The sequence below is a fragment of the Gavialis gangeticus genome, unplaced genomic scaffold (genome assembly GCF_001723915.1).
Source record: "Gavialis gangeticus isolate Ggan-Ray unplaced genomic scaffold, GavGan_comp1, whole genome shotgun sequence".
NCBI lineage: Eukaryota > Metazoa > Chordata > Crocodylia > Gavialidae > Gavialis > Gavialis gangeticus.
This window is the reverse complement of record NW_017729032.1, coordinates 175,803,452-175,826,066: the sequence shown is the minus strand read 5'-3', so window position 1 is coordinate 175,826,066 and position 22,615 is coordinate 175,803,452. Positions and strand designations below refer to the sequence as shown.

The following is a 22,615-nucleotide window of genomic DNA, read 5'->3' as shown; positions in this document are numbered from 1 at the left end:
CTTGAAATAAATATTTTAACCTGTTGGTGTTTTGAAATACAGCAGCTTTCAATGTTAGATGTCTTTGTTACACTGTGCTGCCCAAAATTGTTTTGAAACTGTCTGCAGATTAGTTTGAATGGTAATTTCTTTGGAGGCAGCTCCGCAAATCAGAAACCAGTGATCAAAGGATTGTATGCATAGACCATCAACTAGACAGGCCCTGTGTGCTGGATACAGGTGCCGCATTCGGTGTGTGCCCTGGACTGTCCCTGCCTGCTGCATGCAGCACACATTGGCCCCATGAACCACATGCAGCATGTTTTGGCCCCATGCGCTGGACTTGGCACATACCTGATTGGTCCCATTCACTGTACACAAGCTGTTTATAGATCCAGCCCAAGAATCATGGGCAGTACTGCAAACTGGATAATAGGGCTCCCTGGGCGGGATCTCACCCATCGGCCCTATATTTGACACCTTTGTGTTATACTTCCCAACTGCTTCCCGAGACATGGTTCCACCTGATGATAGACTGTGTGTGTGTGTGTGTGTGTGTGTGTGTGTGTGTGTGTGTGTGTGCATGTCATATTTTAAGGGAGAGGCTACAGAAAAAATATAATGAAAGTTATTGGTGAGTCTTCATTGGTAGAAGTGATTGGTGATTCTTGATTTCGAGTACCCAAACTGAGACGGTTAAATGTGTGCAAGGGGGCAGGGGGAAGGGAAGGCAATTTCCAACCCCCACTCTCCTGCCCCCCGTCCCCCCAGTTTGAGTGAGTGTGAGTGAATAGCTTTGAAGCATTTAAGGTTGGACACCCAGAAATGAAAACATGCAAAATCACCAATCATTTCAGAAAATCTTGGCCTGTGAGGACACTGGAAACCAAAAGCCATATCTGCTGTAAGATAAGGTCATTCTACCTAGTGGTAATGGTCAATGAGTGGAGCTGATCTGTTAAAATCTCCTTGATGCCTTGATTGCCCAGAGACATCTGACTTCAGGTCAGAAATTTAAAGGTTATGATAAAGTAACATTCAGCAATATTTCTACAACCCCTTACATTTCCCTTCTATCCAGGAGGCTCTGGTACATCAGATCTCTTAAAATCCTGTTTCTATCATAGGCTTAGTCTGTGCACAAAAACCAAGTGATTACACATGCACACTTTTTAAATTGTCAAATAACGTATTAAAAATATTGCTGAAATAGTCAGACTGCTTCTTCGGTAAGCATTCACTCAACTTTGTTCTATTCAGCTAGGATGGACTATAGGGAGAATTTGGTACCCCACTGGTAGGTCTTAGCATAATTTTCTATATGTAACAACAGGCTGAAAATACTCTGTACTCTTTCAGACTGTCACTTCCATTAGGACCCAAATTTTTGATTAATTTATATAGCTGTTCTGTCACTGGAGTATCTGAGTTGCAGTCCTGTGTCTTGAAGAACTTCTCGGATACTGAAAGACTTAAGTTGGACTGGCCAGGGGTTAGGAAAATATTTTTTTTGTGGAAAGTTGACCATTCCAAAGGCAAGCCAGCATTCTTTACAACAATCTTCCAGCTGTGAGCAAGATAACAATTTTCTGTACTTTTAAATTACCATATTTTTTTACATACCACATCGATAAAAATAATATATGATGCACATTGTTTTTGAAAGGCAGAGTGAAGGGAAAAAAAAGATCTTTCTTTGTAAGTAACTAAATAGCAGCAGTTAGGGACCCAAATCTGCTTGGTGTTGTGCTCCATGCGAGTCCATAGAGGTTTTATTTTCACTTTTGCCCAGAAACAGCAGAAACTGTTCTTACCATGTTTCTTGTATATAATGTGAACTGAAGTTTCCAGCAGCTGTTTTTTCTGGGAGGAAAGGTGTGTGTTGTATGTGAGAAGATATGATATTTGGAATATCAATAGTCGAATTTCAAGAGGCTTTATTTATGCTGGACAGTGGGCAAATGCTGTCTCATGCTAGATCTGGAGTGGCTCAAGGTAATTGTTCCATTGCTGATCAGGGGGTAGCACCCTGATCAGCAATGATTACCACCCCCTGATCAGCAATGATAGGTAATCCACAACATGTTACAAGACAGTTATGGAGAACTTTCTGGGTTTTTTTTACAAGAGTAGTATCCAGTTGTAAATAAGTTTTGTATGCTAGACTTGGTGGCAAATTATTTGGATGTTTCTTCAGATCAAATGATGAATAACATCATTTGTTAACTTGGCAATCTTTTCTGAAGCTTGTCCACCAACCAATTGTTCTTTACACTTTTTAAAGGAAGTGCCAGATGCCCAGCAAATTTATCTCAACTACTTGAGTGGTAGATAAGGAGACAGGATCCCTGCAGATTGATAGCTGTCATTAGAAATCTCCATAGAGAACAAGAGCAGTAATGAGTAATACCATCCTTCTGGGCTTGGGTAACTGTGGGACCAGTAGGCTGCCTATGGATGCTGCTTGAACCAAGAAGTTTAGAGACATAGTGTTGAACTTCAGAATACTATGGCCATCCTGTGGATGTTAAAAGAAGAGTTGGGGGTAGTGAGAGGTTCTGGGCATAACCTCAGTTAACCAGATGCTCAAAGCCAATTTAATGTGTTAAGGTTTCTCATAGCTGGGGTAAAGAAATGTGAAGTTCTTCAGGCAGCAGCCCAAGTACATGGAACGTATCTTCTGCAAGGATAACTATGTCTTTGCTCATTATTTAGCCAAATTAAAATGTTGGGCTGCTACTTCCCTTCAGACAGCAGAAAAAGTTTCCATTTAATCAGAACAAAAAGTCCCTTGTTATGGACTGCACCGCAGAATCTATTAGAATGTTTCCAAATGTACTGATGTGAAACTTCCTTCCTAGGGGGACTTCCCACTGTGGACATTTCTCCTTTACCTCAGTGCCAGCATTAGGAAATATCAGGATAACAAATTTTTGCTTCCAATTTGGTGTTTTGCTTCCTTCACGAGATTAAGAAATAGTAGAAATAAGAAATAATTTACACATTACTTTATTGGCTATCTTTCTTTGGGAGTCTGAGAGAGGTGCCCATATTCACATGTAGAAATTCTTATAGGTAAATTTGATACCGATTTGCTTAATGGTAATGTTTCCAATCCTATATTTTTTTCTTTCCCAAAATAATATTATATGGTTTGTATACATACTTTTAATGGAGGCATAAGAGCATGAAAAGATTCACTAGCCCATCAGAACTTAAACCAGTTTCATAAGGATATAGGCTTGCTCAAGAGCAGGGGGAAATTTTGCGAAACATCTCCCTAGAAATCTGTTCACCCCTTCACCTTTTGATGCTGTTGTTGGCCCAAGGGTCATCATGGTGGCAGTTCACATTCTCTCTTTCTTCCTGTATTCTGTATTTAAGGTATTTCTTTGTAGATCCAGATTAGTAGTGAGATGGAGGATTTGGCTTCTGAATCTTGGACCCACTGGTCTGAAAATTCTCCCTTTTTTGGATTTTTCTTACTGAGGAAGAGGTTTTGTCTTGTTTGCTTCCTTGTAGCTAGGGGAGAAGAAACTCAGGGACCAGTCAGTAGCTGTGGATGAGGTCCAATATGGCAAAAGCCTTTTTTCCATTGGATGTTACAAGCAGATGAACTTTGAGGTGAGTTACGATTCCAGACTGGTGGATCTAAGTTTCAGAACTCAAATTTTGCAGGCAAGACTCTCAACTTTGAAAACCCAATTCTTGATATTTTTTGTTTTTTAGGGTTATGTTTTGGGGGCAGAGGAATTGAAAAAGCAGATGACTTGCAGATATAAGAATATACTAAGGGTGAGATTTACAAAGATGCTGAAGCCATCAATGAGAGTGAGGTGCCTAGTTCACTTAGAGGCTTTTACGTATACCACTGTGTAGGTCTGCATTTTTAGGCACCTAAATAACTTTGTAAATATGGCTCCTAGTCCCCTCTCTATCTTCTGGTTCAACTATGTCAGCGTGTTCTGAAGCTGTGGGTGATTCTTGCATTTTGAACTTTGTTGCAGTATCTCCAAAAGGTAGGTAAGAGGAGTGTATTGGAAGGAGTAGGTGGTGGTGAGGGGCCAAAACAAAGAGAAAAAAGAGAAATATCCTCAACAAAATAAAATAATTACAACTGTTGACTGGGGGGGGGGGGGGCCTGCACTTCTTTGCCTGACCTCATGTGAAACACTGACTCTGACACTATGGAGAAACAAAACAACTCTACTGCTTGTAAGTGGGGGAGGAAATTGCCCTTATGAGCATGCATCAGTTTATCTGTTATTGTTTCATCTGTCTTCTATTAAATGGTAAGTGAAGCTAAATCACAATATATTCCAAGTAAAGCAGGTGGTAAATTGCAGTTTATCTGCTAGTAAGTAGAAGTTAGAACAGACGGATGAAACTGGCACAGTAGATTCCGCTGTTCTACAGCAAGTTTCCTCCCTTCTTTTAAATTGCTATAATTTGTTTTTTGTCTGTCTTCACCCTATTGGGAGTGGAAGTTATAGTTTCAGTCAAGGCCATTGACAAATCTTGCCAGTGGAATGTTTTGGGGTTTTTTTTTTTCCCCAGATTTAATTCTGCATATCAAGTAGCATCTCTGTATGCAAACGTTACGTAAGAATCATGGTAAATAAATTGTGTTCAAAAGGAATTATTCCAAAACTATATCAAAATGTCTTTGACCGCTTTAGCACAAGAAACCCTTTTTAAATTATGGCAGTGATTCAGTAATATGTAAGGATTCCCCCCACTCCCCTTCCAAATTTTATGTTGATGGAGAAATAGGGAGAAAATATCCATCCTTGAGATCCCACTTGTAATTTTGTTCAAAGCAAATTCTGTTTGAATACACTTTTTTCTTATGTTTAGACTTGGTTCAAGAGTCCCTTGCTTTTGTATTGCTTATGTCATAGACTGAAATGGATTCCTGTCGTGTTTTGACAAGAAATGACATTCTGACCTTCACGTCAAGCTGAAAGAACTGGGATAAGAGAACTGCTTTTGCTCTAGTGTCTCGCATGGTGGCAATGTTCTTCACACTCTAATTGAATGCTTACTTTTAGGTATCCTTAGTACCCTACAATTGATGCCTGTGATAAACTTGTAATTGGTATTTTATATTTTAGAGGTTATCCAGCTTTAAAATGAGGTATCTTCAGAGCACCTCAAGAATTATTTTAATGGACTGGATATGTATCAAATTGATTTCAGTTGGAAGAGTGTGGTTTTTTTCTATGAATGTATGTTTCTTTTAAGGTTGGAAAAGAGAACATTGCTATAATTTGGTCTGACCTCCAGTGCAACATAAGCCACAGCTTTGCCTAGTAATTTCTGCAAGAGAGGATCTTTATTCTTTTATATCAGAAATTGGATCTTTAAAATGAAATCTGATGATGACAAATTGCTCTCTAGTCTCTAGTATTTTCTTCATTTTAATGCTTCCTCTTAGAGGAAAAAGAAAATCTTGTTCTGGTCAAATCTATTTTACACTTTTTAGACTTGACTAGCTCAATGAAATGAATGACTCAAACCTAGTTGCTATAGCAAGAGGGGTCATTGTTTTATTTTTAAAGATATGTAGAAAACCCAGCTTCCCATGGATTTTTTTTCTCATACATTTTAGAGAAAGTCTTAAACTTCGATATGACCATCAGGGTGTACTTTTTTTCTGTACTATGTAGGAACTGCTTATTTGTGTAGGTGCCCATAGTGCTTTTACAGACTGACAAAAAGCTTTGGTTTTCTAGCCCATTTAAAATGTAGCATCTAGTTAGATTCTGATATCTTGACTTAGTAGTAGCTACTACTGAAAGCTCCTAGATCCTCTCTACTATATCCCAGACAGAAAAAGGTAGCCAGGAATTATTCTTCTTCTCCCTATCATTACATAGGAATCTTGAAATTTCATTGAATATTTCCATATGAATGTTGTTATGTGATTACATGTTGTGTAATTAGACTATAGAGCTCATTGTCACAGGACTTCATTTGCAGTAAGAATTTAGCAAGATTGAAAGATTCAGAGCAGTTTAATGGTGATAAATTTCAGAAAGGTATTATTAACTCTGGTGCTTCTGGGCTGAAGCCATTCTGTAAACAATTTGAAAGTGATCTAATGTGGAAGGCAAGTAGCTCTGTCTGCCTTGGGCAGTATTCTTGCCCTTTTCATCTGAAGCATTAAGTCCTTGTTGGAAACTGGAAGCTAGATTCCAAGCCTGAATCAGTACAGTAATTCTTATGCCCTATGATGGGGGTTGGCAACCTAGAGCCCATAAAAGTGGGACTTTGTAGCACTCTGTCGTCCAGGTCTTCAGGGGCAGTCACTTTCTCTATGCCACTGCAGACAAGCAGTGGTGACCAGCCCCTAGTGTGGGCCTGCCTACTCTGACCTGACCTGGGTTGTTCTGGGTCCACAGCCTAAAAAAGGTTGCTGACCACTGATCTACAAGCACAGTCTGCAGGAAACATTGTATGCTAAGGGAGTATTGATTGCAACTCCTTTTCCTTCTGCGAAGTGATACAAATGAATCTATTCTGGCTCAGTTTGTCCTTAACATGCATTGGTATTTGTTTCAACTTTTTTTTTTAAATCAGTATCATCTAACTTGGAAAGCAGCACCTGCCAAGACAGAAAAAGTAGCTTTTATAAGCATATGCATAAAGGGAAATAGTCATTACAGTGTTTGGCAAGGCAATCCTTAAAATACCTGAGCATTTGGGCACATTACAGAACATGCAGCCAGTGCTCTTTCAAAACAGAAAAGGGGTCTGAGCCAATTTTGTCAATACAGTAGTAGCTCCTAATCCTACAAAGACTTTTGGATATGAATTCTTTAAGCATTTAGTAGCCCCTTTTAATTCACTAAAGGCCTTGTTGCATGATAATTTGGGCCAGTTCTTGGAGCTCTTAACCCCTGGATTGTCTGCACATTAACACCTTACGTGGTTTTCAGCACTCGTTATGTGGCTCAGTTATGCTACTCTGATCTGCACCACCCAGCTCCTGTTCCATTAAGGTGTGGCCACTCCCCACAGATGTGTGCCCAAGTTGAAGTCCTCCAGGATCCCAGAACCTCCCACCAGTACAGCAAGGGTAGAAGCCTGTCCTAGCTCACCAGCCTTTATTGGCAACTCGCAGGTACAGCTCCTAGTCCTGCCTCTGCTCACCAGGCCTCTAGTGGGAAGTCAGCTGTCCAAGTGAGGGATGGTCAGAGAAGATTTCTAGACTAAGGGTGTGACTCCAAGCTAGCACTAACAACATTTGCATGGCTCAAAGCGTAAAGTGTAACAAGGCCCTAAGTTAGCCTGGTTACTAGGGCTGTCCAAAGCTGTGGTTGCTGATTCAATTCAGAGGAGATTTGGCCCAATTTTGGTGGCTGAATCTCCAAACCCAAATTGAATCAGGAAACCCATTAATTGGGAAGCCTCTGATTCGATTTGGAGAGATTTGACGATTCAGACATAGACACAGCTGTATATGTTTATTCTACCTACCTGAAGATACCAGGCGGCTCTTGAACGCTGAGATGGTGGAGCAGATGCAGCATCCCACGGGAGCGTGTGGGGGGGGTCCCCAGCATGCTCAGCAGTGGACCCAGAAGTGTACCAGAAGCACTTCCAGGTCTGCAGCAGAGTGCGTAGGGAACCCCACCACCCACCCCCCTGGCTTAGTGATTGGTGCCTCCTGGGTTGGGGGGGGTGGCACCCAATGTCTGGGGGGGGCACCAATTGCTGTGCTGGAGTTTGTGCGTGGGGGGGGTTCCCCGTGCGCTCCTGTGGGACACTTCATCTGCCCCACCATCTCAGTGTTCAAGCCGTGCCTGGTACCTTGAGGTATGTAGAAAAAACGTATGAAACTGTGTCTATGGCTGAATCGCTGATTCTCTGAATCAGACCCGAATCTTCGGATTCGGATTTGGCCAAATCGAATCGGGATAGTGATCCAGATCAGCAAATTGAATCACTGTCCCTTGAATTGGACTGAATCCAAATCGAATACAGCCCACCTTGCACACCCCTACTGGTTACTGGTAATTGTTGCCCTCAATATTGTAGTATATGAGCGTGTATTGTAATTTAAGAGCAATTGTTTTTGCTTAGGTTTTAGTTTTAGCTTGAGCTTTAAAGTGAATCATTGACTTGAAAATGACCTGAAAATAATTTTGAAAAATAACTCTAAGATTTTGTGCCCTGAATGGGGAAAGATAAGAGGAGAAAAGTTTAATTCAGGGTGAAACCTATCTTTGTTGTGGTTAGTAGCTTTCCTCACAATCCCCATTATCGCAGTCCCTTGGCTGCTGCTTTGAACAATGACCCAGCATGCCCTCTGCTGAGGATATTTATCAAATGCAAGTGTGCTGGAGCCCAGGTGGGAGAAGAGTTGAACAAACTCTATTTTGTCTCGTTACCAGTATGTAACCCCTCCCCCCCCTTTTTTTTTTCCTCCCACCATCTGCTCCCCCATTTTTGTCTCCTACACTTTAAATCATGGAGTGCATAAAGCCATCAAGAGCAGCAATTTTCGGTCATTTACTATATAGTGAAAAGTGGTGGGATTTATCTTCACCAACAGATTTCATTTTCTTGCAAAAAATATATAGAGGCTGACACGCACAGCACTTTGCATCTTCATGTAACAGGCACATCAGAAAATCCCTAGATACTGAAGGAAATAAGCAAATGAAAAGGGTCTGAGTCTTCCAGTTCACGCAAAAATAAGAGACTTTGCATGTGTTTATCAGGACCATTCTTGGATGTTTGGTGACTGGGTTTAAAGTGTGACCTGATGCCTTTTCTGCTTAGCTTATTTTGCTGAAAAAGTGGCTCTCTTGCCTGTGAAAGAGCAGCCCGCGTGGCAGAAACTTCCTGAGTTTGGGATCGACATGTTGTGTGCCAGGGTGATTAAAAATGAATAAGACAGCCCTAAAAGCAGCAGTGGGAGAAAGAAGTGTGTCTAATCCAGGGGTTGGCAATGGTTTTCTGCAGCATGGCAAAAACACCTGCAGCCTCTGCCTGTAAGATGGTGGCATGTCAGGTGTGGATGGCGGGGGAGCCACGAGGTTCCTGATCCTTGTTGTGGCAGTGTGGCCCTGGCCACTTCCCTGCCATCCACCCTGAGGTGCGTGTGCCAAGCAAAATGCCTCTGCATGCCATGCTCTGAAACCTGTACTGGGGGTTGCCTACCCCTGGTCTAATGTTCCTTTTTCATGAGCAATGTAAAGTTATATGAAGACTGTGATGTGGGAAGCAACAAAATTAGGAAAAAATGACAAGGGGAGTCTGCAGTCTAGTTTCCCTGAAACTCAGATGCTTTCTTTTCCCTGTTTCAGGTTGGTCTCAACTCTCTGGGCTTGGTTTCCTTCTTGACACTTCAGTGTTCTCTAGAAACAGTTTTTTTATATCCAACTTGTGCTAAAACGGTTTTAATCTGGAAGGAAAATTGAATTGTAGATGATAAGCAGGGATCATGGTTTTCTCTGATTTAAAAAAAAAAAATCCCCAATTCCTGGATTTAAAAAAATTGCCCAAAATCCACTTTTTTTCTGTTTCATTTTAACCATGGAAAAATGTGGATTTTGAGTTACTTTTTTAAAATCCTGAAATAAGGGATTTTTTTATCAGAGAAAACTAGGATCCCTGATAAGGTGAGATGTTGGCTAGCAGAAAAGCAAACATTATCATACCCACATCATTTTATTTTACTTTGTCTGATAAGCAGTTTGTACAGTTTATGTACCTCTCTCCTACTCCTCAAAACCTCCGTATCTGAGCATAGCAGAACCAGCCTCAAGGAAAAGGCCCTTAAAATAAAGAGAGTTTGCTGTGCATTCTGTGCACATGTACAGGAGGCTATGTCGCCCCTATTCTGCTTGCGTTTTCTGGGATTTGTAATCTCACCCAGTCCTATATCAGCTGGATGAGTTATGGGCTGACAGTTTTGTGATTTTTAAAAACAGAAAACCCTGCCATTAAATATGCAGTGATTTTTAAATCCAGAATTACAGTAGCAAACAAGTTCAAGTTAAGCTAGTATTTGGCTCTAATGGAGGTGTAATGGCTAACCCAACATGTGCATGCAGTATGAACACTTTTGGGCGTATTGCTTAATGCATATCAAAAAGGGTAAATATATAAACAATTAGTATCACTGGTGGAGTTTTTAAATGTATAGGTTCATCCTCTACCAATTTCCCGTGACCCTAAGTTTCCAAGAGACTAAAAAAGAATAGTTGGTTCCTGTTCTTTCTCTCTCTTATTTTTGTCCCTTAGCAAAAAATATTCAGTGTGTGTGTGTGTGTGTGTGCGCGTGTGCGTGTGAGATAGCATTCATTTCCCTAGAGAATAATCTCAGTCCTTGTTTTAGCTGGCTTCTTTCAGAAAGTGTGTTTAAATCTGTAGCCAGGATCACAGGCAGCTTGGGGCAAATCATTGGGCTGTTGTTAACCTGCCTCCATGGCAACTGCTGTTCACCAGCCTGAGGACAAAAAATGTTTTTATTCTGCTGAGCTGCACAAAAGGTTCTAGTGATGCTTTAAACAAAATGGCCATTGAAAGCTAGATGCAGTGATGTGTATTTATACTGTATTGGCTTATATTTAAATTTCTTTCCACTGTGTGTTGGAGTGCATCTAGAGATGAAAGATTCATAGGATTATCCATATGCAAAATATGAAGACACTGGCAGACTTTTTCTTTAGCAGATTTTTTTACATCTTCTAATAACTTGCAAAAACATTGTAAACACTACACTGTTGCTCATAGAGTATTCAGCCTGACGTCACCAATAGAAAGTTATCAAGTTACTTTGCCTGTTTCATATTTATTTTATAAACATTCACTGCTGCTCATTGGTGTAGTAAATTGTGGTGTGTTGAATCAGAAATATTGCAGAGGTTTATAAGCAAACTGCCAATGATGAAACTCCTTGAACTAGATCCTCAGCTGATATAAAATGCTTTAGTTCCAGAGAGCAGCTGAGGCTGTGGTCCTTTGTATTTAATGGAAATTGCATGTTTTCCTGGTATAACCCAAGGTATAGGAAGTTGGGTAGGAAATTTTTTTATTGTTTTGTGAAATCGTATATCTGATTTTGAAACCCTGCTCTTGGTTTTTCTGGTAACGTGTAGGTAAAATTAATATTTTTTTTTAAAACAAAATAGACAAACTCTATACTGGTTAGGTCAATTGGTGTGGACACAAGTGACTCAAAGTACAGTACATTCTTTAAGGTTGTCATATGAAAATGAAGATTTGGACATTTGGCAACTTACTGTTTCAAAACACTGTTGTGCAAAGCTGATGGTCTTCGATAAAAATTGTTGCAGTATATAAAAATAAGTTCCAGTGTAAAGGTTTTATACTTACTGAATGCACGTGTGTGTAGTATATCCGCCATAGAAATAAGCTATTTACAGTATTTTCTTTTTTTGTTTGTTTAAAGTTAGGCTTTAGGAATGAGCTGTTTATGCATAGACTAAAGTATCCCAGTTTTCCCAGTAGCCAAGGGCAAATTGGTGGGTATTTGCTGGGACTCTGTGGGCATGTCTACATGTTCATTAATGTGCCATAGTTACATAGCATAATCACAGGTATTAACTTGATGACTGATTTTAAAAAACCTCTGAGTTAGAAGTTTACTACCCTATGGCAAACTGGGATTCACAGCACAGGTTGCCCAGTTTACTGGAATTACCTAGTTTGGAGAGCAGCCTTTAGTCCTTGGGCCCATGTGGATCTAAGATTTGTGTGGGTTGTTCAGCTGTATCATTCTTCAGTACTGTTTGCCTTTTTGACTTCTAGAGCAGCTCTGATGTTGACTGTAAAGGAGGTCAAACATCCTACCCTTCAGGACAAATGAATCTTATAGCAGCAACAAGTTAAGGGATTGGAATAAAACTAATGGAGAATCTGAAGGATAGCATAAGGACACCACAATGTCTGGGTCCCTGAACAAATTGTTCAACTAGGAATTGTGAATGAAAAGGACTTGATGATTATATTGTTTCTTCTAACAAGTTTTTCACATCACTGATCGTGAGGCACAGCCTTAGAATTTCATAGATTTTTTAGGATCAGAAGGGACCTCTGTAGATCGAATCCAACCCCCTGCCCTGAGCAGGAAAGAGCGCTGGGGTCAGATGACCCCAGCCAGGTGTTTGTCAAGTCTCCTCTTAAAGACCTCCAAGGCAGGGGAGAGCACCACCTTGGTAGAGCTCTCCCACCCAGATGCTTCCAGGCTGCTGTGTCTTGGATCTCACAACATTGGCCCCTGTGCTGTTAAGCTTTCCTTTGGGTGGGCTGCAGCATTATTTCTTGTGCTTCTCTAGCACACTGCCTGGACCAGGCCCACTATCAGTTATTCCTTTCTGAAAATGGGACTCTGCCCATATGCTTTTAGTCTCCTGGAACCAATGCTAACCACAGCCACCACCAGACTCCTCAATAGCTTAAGCATGCCCTTTCCCAGAGCAGCGCTCTTGTCTACTTTATTTCATTGTTCATGTCTCTTAGTTGAAGCAAACAGATGCACATACTTTGTAAGGACTCCGAAAGCCAATATCTCTTTACTTTATCCAGCAGAAGAAATGCACAGATGTAGGCATAATGATCACCTACATGCATGTCCCTGTGTCAATTCTCTGTCCTGATCCTCTAAGGTGTCCCTTCCCCCACTCATCTCATCAATTTGGGGCTTATGCCCCATGGTCAAGAGCTCTCACTCCTGTGGTTAAACATCTGATCTGCCCCTGGTGTGTCTCATGCATGATTGGTAAGACTTCCTTTTATTACTTCTTGCCCACTTGGTTAAGTGCTCCTTGGATGAGACTTGTCAGGTGATCAGGCCTTCACCAGCTAATCTATTACTTTATAATCCTCACTCCTCCAGTCAGACTAGAAAAATGTGTTTGACCCAGGCTGTAGAATCTTTGTCCAAGGCTGTTCCATTTGATTTAGAAGATTATCAGAGTTTAATAACTCTATTGTTGACCCTGGGCTAGGTGCAAGAATCTGGCATGTCACCCCTTTGCATGCTGCATCACAACATGGAGGCAAAAGTTAAAGGAGACCAATAATCCTCCATTCAAACTGATATTTGCCGCCTGACAGATGCACAGTGTCCCCAGTATGAGAGCGAATCAATAAGTTGTATCCAGAAAATTTCCCCAAACTAAACGGTCCCATCTGGTTATCACCCTGCAATATCTGTCATTCTGAACCTTGCTTTAGGTTTGAACTTCTGTGATGAGATGCACACCTTAGTGGTTATATTTCCTCCCATAGCACGCTTTTGCATTTCCTGTTCTTCTTTCTGTCCCTTTATGTTAAACACACACCAAGCTGTCTAGTTATTCTGTGGGATATGAGGCCTTACTGAATGGATTTCAGTTCTAGTCTTGACTGTGCAAGTTTTCGAGTCTGGTTTCCACATAATTGAATCTTGTATGCATTTAGTGAAGTGACATTTCATCTCAGCAGTGTTTAAGGATGATGGGACATTTGATAACAGATCTCTACAGCAGAGTTTTATATTGCTGAAGTGGTGAGAGAGCTTTCTGTTGTTGTTGCATGCATATTATTCCCAAATGCTTTGTAGATGTGTCTATTCCAAAGCTCATTCATTACTAGGAAAGGATGTTAAAAATAAATCTGCTTTATTTAGATATAAATTTGCTAATCTTCTTGTGGAATTTGTGAGACAAGAAACTATGATATATCTATATACATAGATATATATCTATATACATAGATATATATCTATATAGATAATTTTCACCAGCTGCCTCTCTAACTTCAAATGGTTTATTATTCATTTCATCCTCTATGCTGAGAGAAGCAGACTGTTTCTGTTGCATTGGTAATTCCATTAAGAAGTATCCTAATGGTTTATGCTTTGCCCAATTATATGAAATGCACACTAAATAGAGGATGCTTAGCAAACTTAATGCCATCACTGTGAAGTAATTAATTGGTATAGATTGCCATTACCATTATAACGCAGTTAAAGCCATGTTTGTTTCCAATTTACATTTCCCAGTCCTGCAAGCAAATAGATTGTCAGGCAAAGCGCTCAGTGGGAATCTGGTAGATGCAACTGAATTACCTTTATTAGCATCTGTAGAGCAAGTGTGTGTGTGTGTGTGTGTGTGTGTGTGTGTGAATGTAACTCGATTAACATTAAGTTCTTTTTTTATTGGCATGCTCAGTTCAGTATCCAGCTCTATGGCTGTATCATTGTAGTCTTTAGAGAAAGAACAATGTACATCTGTACTGTCCATAAAATTTGAAACAAAAACATGCTGTCTAAGAGTTCAGCTTAGAACTCATTGTTCCTTCTAAAAAGACATCTCAATTTTAGTTTGATAAATAATCTTTTTTTCTTTTGTTTTTAAAATATATTTTATCCCTTAAAAAAAAATTTCTAAATATTCTCTGCCAGTTTTTTCAGCTCTGTTCATTTTTATAACTAAACTATAAAATGGCTTATATAATTTTGTTTCCCGTTCATACAAATAATTGGACTTTTCCTAGAATTGTAATCTTTAGTCAAAGGAATGTCCTAGAGTTGGATTTTTGAGAATGTGAGAATATAAACCTTTGACAGTAAAAAATACAAAATACCTTATTATTCTTCTAGAATGCTTCCTGCTTTTTGCTTTTACTTCCTGGGTTTAAGGGATATGACAACAACGTGACTGACACTAGGTATTGGTAGTACCAGTAAGTCTTAAATGCAGTATGTTTTAAAACTAGCCAGATCTGAAGGTGTTACTTAGCCAAATGGATTTCTATTTTTCAATTTATGGGCTGCCTCATCAATGGCATTTTTTTTATTTATAAGCACTCCATTTATTTTCATCTGTGTGCTTTGAGTTCACACAGACAAAACTGAAGGTCACTGCTCTTGAGCAGAAAGTGTTATCCTGTATCATGCATTCGTTTTCCACATGTTGCTTTGCCAATTTTTAAGGCTTGAGAGAGACCCCCAGTTGGTTTTACCAAAGGAAGAGTGAATGTTCTTTTCCTAATAATTTGCTCTTCTCCTCAATAATGCTTCCTTTGTTTTATCTTTTCTGCTTAGGTTGCTTTGAATGTTGCATTAAGTGCCTGGGAGGCGTTCCATATGCTTCACTTGTGGCAACCATTCTCTGCTTCTCTGGGGTAGCATTGTTTTGTGGCTGTGGTCATGTGGCTCTCACTGGAACTGTATCTATTCTGGAACAGCATTTCTCCACAAACACCAGTGACCATGCTCTACTGAGTGAAGTGTAAGTATGCCATGCCTGCCTTTCTTCTACTGCCTGAAAGAGTTTTAGGAATGCAGCCTAGGGCCTAAAGATTCGATGGAAAAATGCAAACAAAGTTTTGAGATTAATGTTTGGATCCATCCTAACTTTGAAGATTAGGATCTTTAAATAATATTAGGCATTTTGCAGTGTATATAATAAATGGATGTAAATCCCCAAGAGAGTGCAGTTTTTCTCCTCTAAGATCTGGATCAGCACTGGCTGCAAAATGGCAGAAGGCAGAGTAGATATGCAACTTTTATAAATTAACTAAATACAATACATAGAGAGCACAAGCTTTCATGGGCTGAAGCGCACTTAATTAAGCTGTGAAAGCTTGTGTGTGCTTGCTCTTTTCCTCCCCCTCCCCCTGTGTCTTACTTAGTCTGAAAGGTGCATATCTACCCTGCCTTGTGACTGACTTCAGGCTAACGTGGCTAACTACTCTTTGCAAAATTGCAGTGATTTCCAGCCAGTGAGAAAGCACTAAAAATACTAAGTTTCAGTATATACCAGTGTATATATATGAACACTCCGTTGTTATGTATGTCATTCATTAATTGCAATGAAAGCAAACTGTCCTCAGAAAGGGTGGAAATCACCTTGTGTATAGTGAGTGGCATCAGGCGTATGACCTACAAATATCCTCACCCCCCACCCCCCAAAAAGCCCTAAACAAAACCTTGGAGTGAGGAATGGTCAAGACATCAAAGGTCTTAGTATTGTCAAACATAAAGGTGAGTTTCACCTGAAGAAAATAACCAGTTTGATGGTAGAAGTTGCAGAACATACTCTCTCTCCTGGGTAGAGCTATAGGGTTGCCTTGGGGAAGATTTTTACTAGAAACAACCTAGTTTAGTGTTCGGAGAGAATGTGATGCAGTGGGCTGAAAAGGGGCAAAAGCAGGGAAACGGAAAATATCCCGAATATCTCATTTACTGCAGATGTTCATACAGAGCATGTACCAGGGCTGGAATACTTGTTCACAGTGCTTTCTTAAAGGAGGAATGAAACGAGAGAGGAAGTAAAAGTGCCCAGGGTCTTTTGCACACAGGAACAGCCTGCAAAGCAGCTTGGGAAGATTGCTTAGTCTTCCTTTATTCCATAAGAAGTCGCTACGTAGAGGCTTCAAGCCTGTACTTCAAACCTGTGCAACTCTTTCCAGCTGTCGTAGTGGCTCAACAAGTGCCATGAAGAGAAGAGGCACACAACATTCATACTATGCCTCCTTTTGAGGAGAAGCGTGCTCCACTGACAGGTGTTTGCCGAAGAGCAGTAGGAGGAACCTTGTGTAAGGGGAGCCTTTCCACTATAATTAAAATCACAACATTGGATGCAACTTTTCTTTCCTCTTGTGTTTGGTTTTTCCCTTTCAGCCCTTATGCTTAGTGACTAGAAGATGGCGTAGGCCGGGACTTGAGTGAAGTCACTGGCGATGCACTATTGTTCACGCTACACAGAACTGGGCATGGGCACTGTTCAGGACTGGGCCCTGTAGAGCTCTGATTGTAAGACCAATAGTCTGAAAACCCATGAGGAAGGAAGTGTACTGCTCCAGCTAAAAATCTCAGGAGCTTTGATTTTAAAGCTGAATTAATTCTTGCTAGCAGTGGGAACTAATTTCCAGTTCTGTGCTGTGTAGGTCAGAAGGGAGTGGTAGTGATGTATTAGAGGCTGCAAGTTCAGTTGGTGGAAGTGGGCAGGAGAACTCGACTATCTTGGGGGAGCTCCTTTCTTTCAAGGCACATCATCTCACTCATGACCTTAGGCCACTGGTGTGGTATTAATAAGTTTTGGCCAGGATCCTGAAATTTTCTCGTCAATTTTCTTTTGAGGAGGACAGTTCCTCAAGGCAGGCAGACTCTAGGAATTTGTCCCCACTTAGCAGCTCAACGTGTACTGTATTTTAACACCTACTGTTGGATACCACGTAAGAAAGCTTTTTCCATTCTAATGTGGTTCATTTGGCATTTGACGGCGTAGTGGCAGTTTCCCTACCTCCAGAACTTGCCTCACATCTAATCCCTTTAGCTAAGTGCTAAGGAACGTTTGCTATAGAAATAAAACAACTGTTGCATAACAAACTAAGCTGTGATCACGTAAGAGTTAATTTGTTTAGCTGAGGTAAAATAGGGGAAATTCAATTGAGTCCATCTATATAGACTGATGGGGAGCAAGCTTTAAAAGACCTTGTGATAGCAATACTTGGAAGAGCTGTTTTGAATAACTATTTCTCATGAAACCAGTATTGGGAGCCATGGAAACACAAACTAATTGTGTCTCGGTGACGTGTGCAGTTGCTACCAGTGTTGCCGTGGATGCTAGCTGTTTGGAAGCAGTGGGAGGATTTGGGGAGGAAAAAAACCGACATATCTCTTTGAAGGACAAAAAGGTTTAAAAGTGCATTTAAATAAGCCAGTTCTACTGGAATGTAATTTTAACCAGACTTAATAATCATGTGTCATCTTTGAAACCAGTTGAAGAATTTAATATTGATGTGGAGGCCAAATCCAATGTTCTGAGTTATGAAATAAGCTCATCTTTTTTGCTGTGTAGGTGGAGCGAACTCTAAATTGGTTTGAAAAACCATGATGAAAATAAAACTGCTACCTCCCATCATCATTTGAGGGAGTGATGGCCTTTTTTCTAACGATAGCTTCAGTATGTGCATCAAGACTGCATATATTTTCTTTCCTAAATGACTTTGATTCAGCATCTTTCTTTTCTTTTAAAATAAAGCAAAAAAAAAATTATCATTGAAAGGCTGTTCAGGTGCAACTGAAATCGCTATTAGACTGGCTCTCAGGTGAGTGGCTAAGAACTGAGTAGGTGAACGTGTAGATCTAGCTATCTTTTAATTTCTGGTGAGCAATTCTTTCAAAACAGGACATGATTATTAGTTATTAATGACACTGGAAAAGCAGCATTGAGTAGTCTGCTTCTGTAAGCAGAATGTTGCAGGTAGTGAAATAGTGGTTTTCACAAGAACTAAATTTGCCTTCAAAAAATAAGTGTGGTGTTTTCATGCTAATGACAAGTGATAATTTGGGGGATTTAGGAGAAATGTGAAAGGCTTGGAGATTTAATTCTGAAAAACACTCAAAGGTTCTGTTGTATCTTCATAATTGGACAAGTCATTTTGTTAGACAAAGCACTCTTGCTAGTACTCATTTTTATCATAGCTGGGGAAGAAAAAAAGATCATAATAGACTCAACTTAGAAGGCAAGGCTGAATCTCATGGCATTCCAAGTTTTGGGAACTATCAAAAAACCTGCCAGGTTTAGCAGTTTGGAGTTGGGGACATTCTCCGTCCTAAAATCTTGTCTCAAGCAGGGATTTGGACTAGATGACCCATTGAGGGGTCCCTTCCAGCCCTACAGTTCTGTCTCAGCCTAAGGAGATAGCAATTGGAATAACTTTAGAAGTGGGATGCAGAGGTATAATGTGGGAAGAAGAATGCTGCAGGCAGCCGTCTCTCACCTTTGCTTCTCCCCGGCTTGGCTTGCACAGGAGGCAGTGCATGGGAGTGGTGCAGGCAGTGTTTCGTGGAATGCAAGATATTCTGGGAATCCTAGTTCTTCAGCAAGGCACTGGAGTTTGCTGCTGCTGAGGGAAACTTTCACCCCATTTTTTGCTGCTGAGGCCCATGTTGAGAAGGCAAAAATAACTGCTGATTTCAGTGACAAAATATCAGGCTGATTCTCTTCCTCCGCCCTTCCTCCCAACAGCAGCAAATTCCATTTTCGCTCTACAAAACTACGATTCTCAGAGTGCCTTGTGCTCCATGATGTGCACTGCTGGAGCCAAGTGCTTCGTGCAGCTGGAAAATACAGGCAGAGCAAGGGACTAAAAGGTGAGGCACCCCCTCCCCATCCTTCTGGCCCCCCTCCCTGTAGCTGGTGCTTGTGGCACATGGCTTGCTCCCCCATCCCATGTTACACCACTGTTGCAACAAGTGTGCCTGACTCACTAGGTCAATTTACAGCCAAACATTTGAACCACTTTCCCTGCAATGTCGCTCACAAACCTGTGGCTGTGGTCTGTTCTTTTTGCTGTTTAAGCCTTGTACAATTCTCTTATCAAAGGGTATCTATACACGTGCCTGATGCCTGCTCTGCCGCGCTCTAATTCCTAAGGGTTAATTTGATTAATCTAATTAGAATGCTCCAGCAGCCTTGGCATCATGTGTATGCAGTGTGTCTGCACTTCAAAGTGGCGTTGGGGTGCTTTAGCTGAAGATCATCCAGTGAGCTTTAGTTAAAGCACCCCTGCTGCCATTTTGAAGCAGGAGGCACTGAGTACACTGTGCTGTGGGCGCTTTAATTAAAGCAGCTTCTCTCTGCACCTCAGAGCATGGGCAAAGACACCCACAGAGAAGCAGAGCTGGAAGGGACTGCCACAGGTCCATTAATCCAACCCCCATTGCCTTAGGCAGGATCATCCCTATCCAAACTATCTTATACAAACCCATTGTCTGACATCTTAGTAAAGTTACACAGTCACTCCTGACGCAACACAAAACACAACACCATAACCTGCACAGGTAAAGCAGGGAGGGACCATGACAACCAATATCCTGATTCTGTAAAAGGTTGTTAAATATATACTTAAAAGAATCCCAGGAAGAAAGCCACATCCCTCTCTACAGAGGAGGGCAAAAAACCCTCTTGCTTTTGCAGGTTAGCAGTGCACTGTAGCTGGAAGAGGTCAAAACCCTCTTTGATCCTGCCATGAGATTTCAGTGTGCAGCTAGCAATGCCAGCAGTCAGCTGACAAACTGCTCTGAATGAGGTGAAACATCAGTAGGTCCACAAAATGCCTTTTTGGCTGCTCTTGATCACTTCCATTCCTGTATACAGGAGCTTCTTAAAGCATGCATTCATTGCTCATGCATGCAACATAGGCAAACCCAGGGATGTTGAGCCTGCTTTATCTATGCTTGAATGCTATACCAACTGGCTTGTTTACTTGGTCCAACTGCCTGACCCTCAGGAGGAAGCACAAGAAATATTGGTGTACTTTGTGCAGGTGAAATTTCTGTCATCTGGAGACTGTCCAGGTTTCACAACCGGAAAGTAAATGTAAGAACCCCAGCCTCATGCAGTTTTATCTGTTACAAACTTCACAGAGCATCATGACATGCCTTTTTCTGAATACCCTTATAAATCATCAAAGCTTTTAATGGATCTCTTTCTAAAATCTGTTTTGTATATAAGCCTAAATTGTGTGTGTCTGGCCATTCCTAGTGAATGACAGATTGCTCTAGGACACACTGCATGATGCCTCAGACATTAGTCTGTATCAGTAACACAGGACCACATTGCAGTCAGTATGAGCCTGTTTTTCATTTCAGACAGTTCACATTTAGCCTTAGTAGACTGTTAGCTGTAATGATATGTCATTTGGGCTGAATTTTGAGGGTTAACTTTGAACACATCATTTGATGATTTATCAGGCAGTCTCAGACACTTGCATACCTTGAGTAATTCTGATGTCATTAAGATATCTCTGCCACACCATAATGTAGCCAATTAGATGTCACTGAAGGGATTGCAGATGTACTCATGATGCCATCCTCTTGTCAGCTTGCCAAAAAACAGCACAGATACAAAAACGTGGGCACTAGATTGCAGAATCCAGTGTGGATGCCAGATAGAAAAGCACAAAAGTTGGTTTCCCAAGACAACTGACTTTTCTGATTTGGGTCAGAGTGAGACTGATCCAGGTACTGAATAACTTCCTGTTCTTCTTTCTGTACACTTATGTCAGTGCATATATGCTAATGATTATTGCATGTGGCCCCTTGATGAGAGGGGTGTACATGAGTCTATCACTAATGCCTTGTAGGAGGCTTGCAGCTTCCAGATTCAATGGTAAGAATGTCTTTGCAGGTGATGGTGTTCACCAAAAATAAAGTTACAGGCTGGCTGTCTCTTGTCTGTCAGCCTCTTGTTCAGAGCCACAGTGTCAATATCATCTCAGCAAGCACTGTTCTCTGAGCAGACTGGATTGCTTCAGGTCTGCTCAGCAAAGTGAGGACACTTTTTTCAAGGCTATGTAAAAAGAGCAGAATTTCTTTGGTGTTGGAACACAAGAGGAGGGACCCACCAAGTGTGACCATCTGGTCAGGTCCACACAAAGGGCAAGCCTCTTTTGTAAGGGTCCTTTTTTAGGCCCTCCCACCCCAGGGCTGCTCGGTCACTTAGGGAAGTGGTGGCCAACTCGTATGGCCTTGCAGGCTGGAGGAGTTGCACAGGGCCAGTCCACAACCTTGATCTGTTAGCCACATCATTTGGCCTACAGAGCTCCGCACAGTTCCAGAAAATGTGGGTGAGGGACGGCAGCATTAATTGCTGTGGCTCCAGAAGCAGCAGTTAAAGACTATCACCACTCCCCTACTGCCAGACTTTTGGACCTGTAGGAAGTCCTGTGGGCCAGATGACTTGGTGTCATCTCTTGGCAGCATAACGCTTTCCAGTTGTGGAAAACTGTACCTAAGCTTGCTTTTCCATGGGTTACAGACCATACCATTGGTGGAAGGGCTTGTGTGCCTCAGTGTAATTGGATTAAACTTCTATCTGAAAATTAAGGCAGTGCTGTGATGTAGGCACTGAAGGTACCCCCATGCAAGCATAGTGGTACTCAAGCAGGCCCTAAGTAGCCGGAAAAATATTCTCCATTAAAATAATTTCTTGCTAAACCGAATCTATGAAACTTCCCTAAAGTAGCAGAAATTTGCAAATAGTTTGCTTGGATGGAGGAGGCCAAAAAGGCATATGAATTGGGGAGCTGGCCATGTGCTCTCTGACAGCCTAACCAAATGAACAGAGAACTGCATGGCTGGAATATCAGGGTCCTATTCAACCCTTACTATTTCAAAACATTTGTGTTCTTACTGTATCATAAAAGTTTAATTGGGGGTCACAATGTCCATAGAAAGTATAGAAATAGCTCTGTTTTTCAGGCTTGAAACTGAAGTTTCGAGATCACGGCCATCTCTTAAGACAGTAGTCAGTATAAGAATCAGAATTACCATATTTGCTTGAATAGAAGACGACCTTGATAATAAGATGACCTCCAATGATTAGAGTCTACGTATGCAAAATTTATAAACGTGTTATTTTCCAGGTACAGAATCTAATTATTGGAGGTTTGCCTTGAATTTGTTTCCCACCCACTGCTATAGTGGGGACAATAAATCTGTGGGAGGTCAGGTAGCCTTTGTTCTCTACTACCCCCTGCCTTTGTCCCCTGGCAGCCCCTTCCCCTTCTCCTTACTGTCAGACCCTGTTCTCCCTGAGCACATGAGAGCAAGGAGCAAACTTGAAAACAAGAACCTTGAAATTAAACACGGCTGTAGCAA

At 41.1% G+C, this 22,615-nt stretch overlaps 1 protein-coding gene across 5 annotated transcripts in view; it reads left to right on the top strand.

Moving 5' to 3' along the window:
- Positions 1-22,615, top strand: part of GPM6B (glycoprotein M6B) — an 85,973-nt gene that overhangs the window by 45,909 nt on the left and 17,449 nt on the right. For all 5 annotated transcript variants that reach the window (XM_019524036.1, XM_019524038.1, XM_019524035.1 and 2 more), the window contains one exon: positions 15,047-15,233. In XM_019524036.1, coding sequence (XP_019379581.1) covers positions 15,047-15,233 — 187 coding nt within the window. The remainder of the gene's footprint in view (positions 1-15,046; positions 15,234-22,615) is intronic.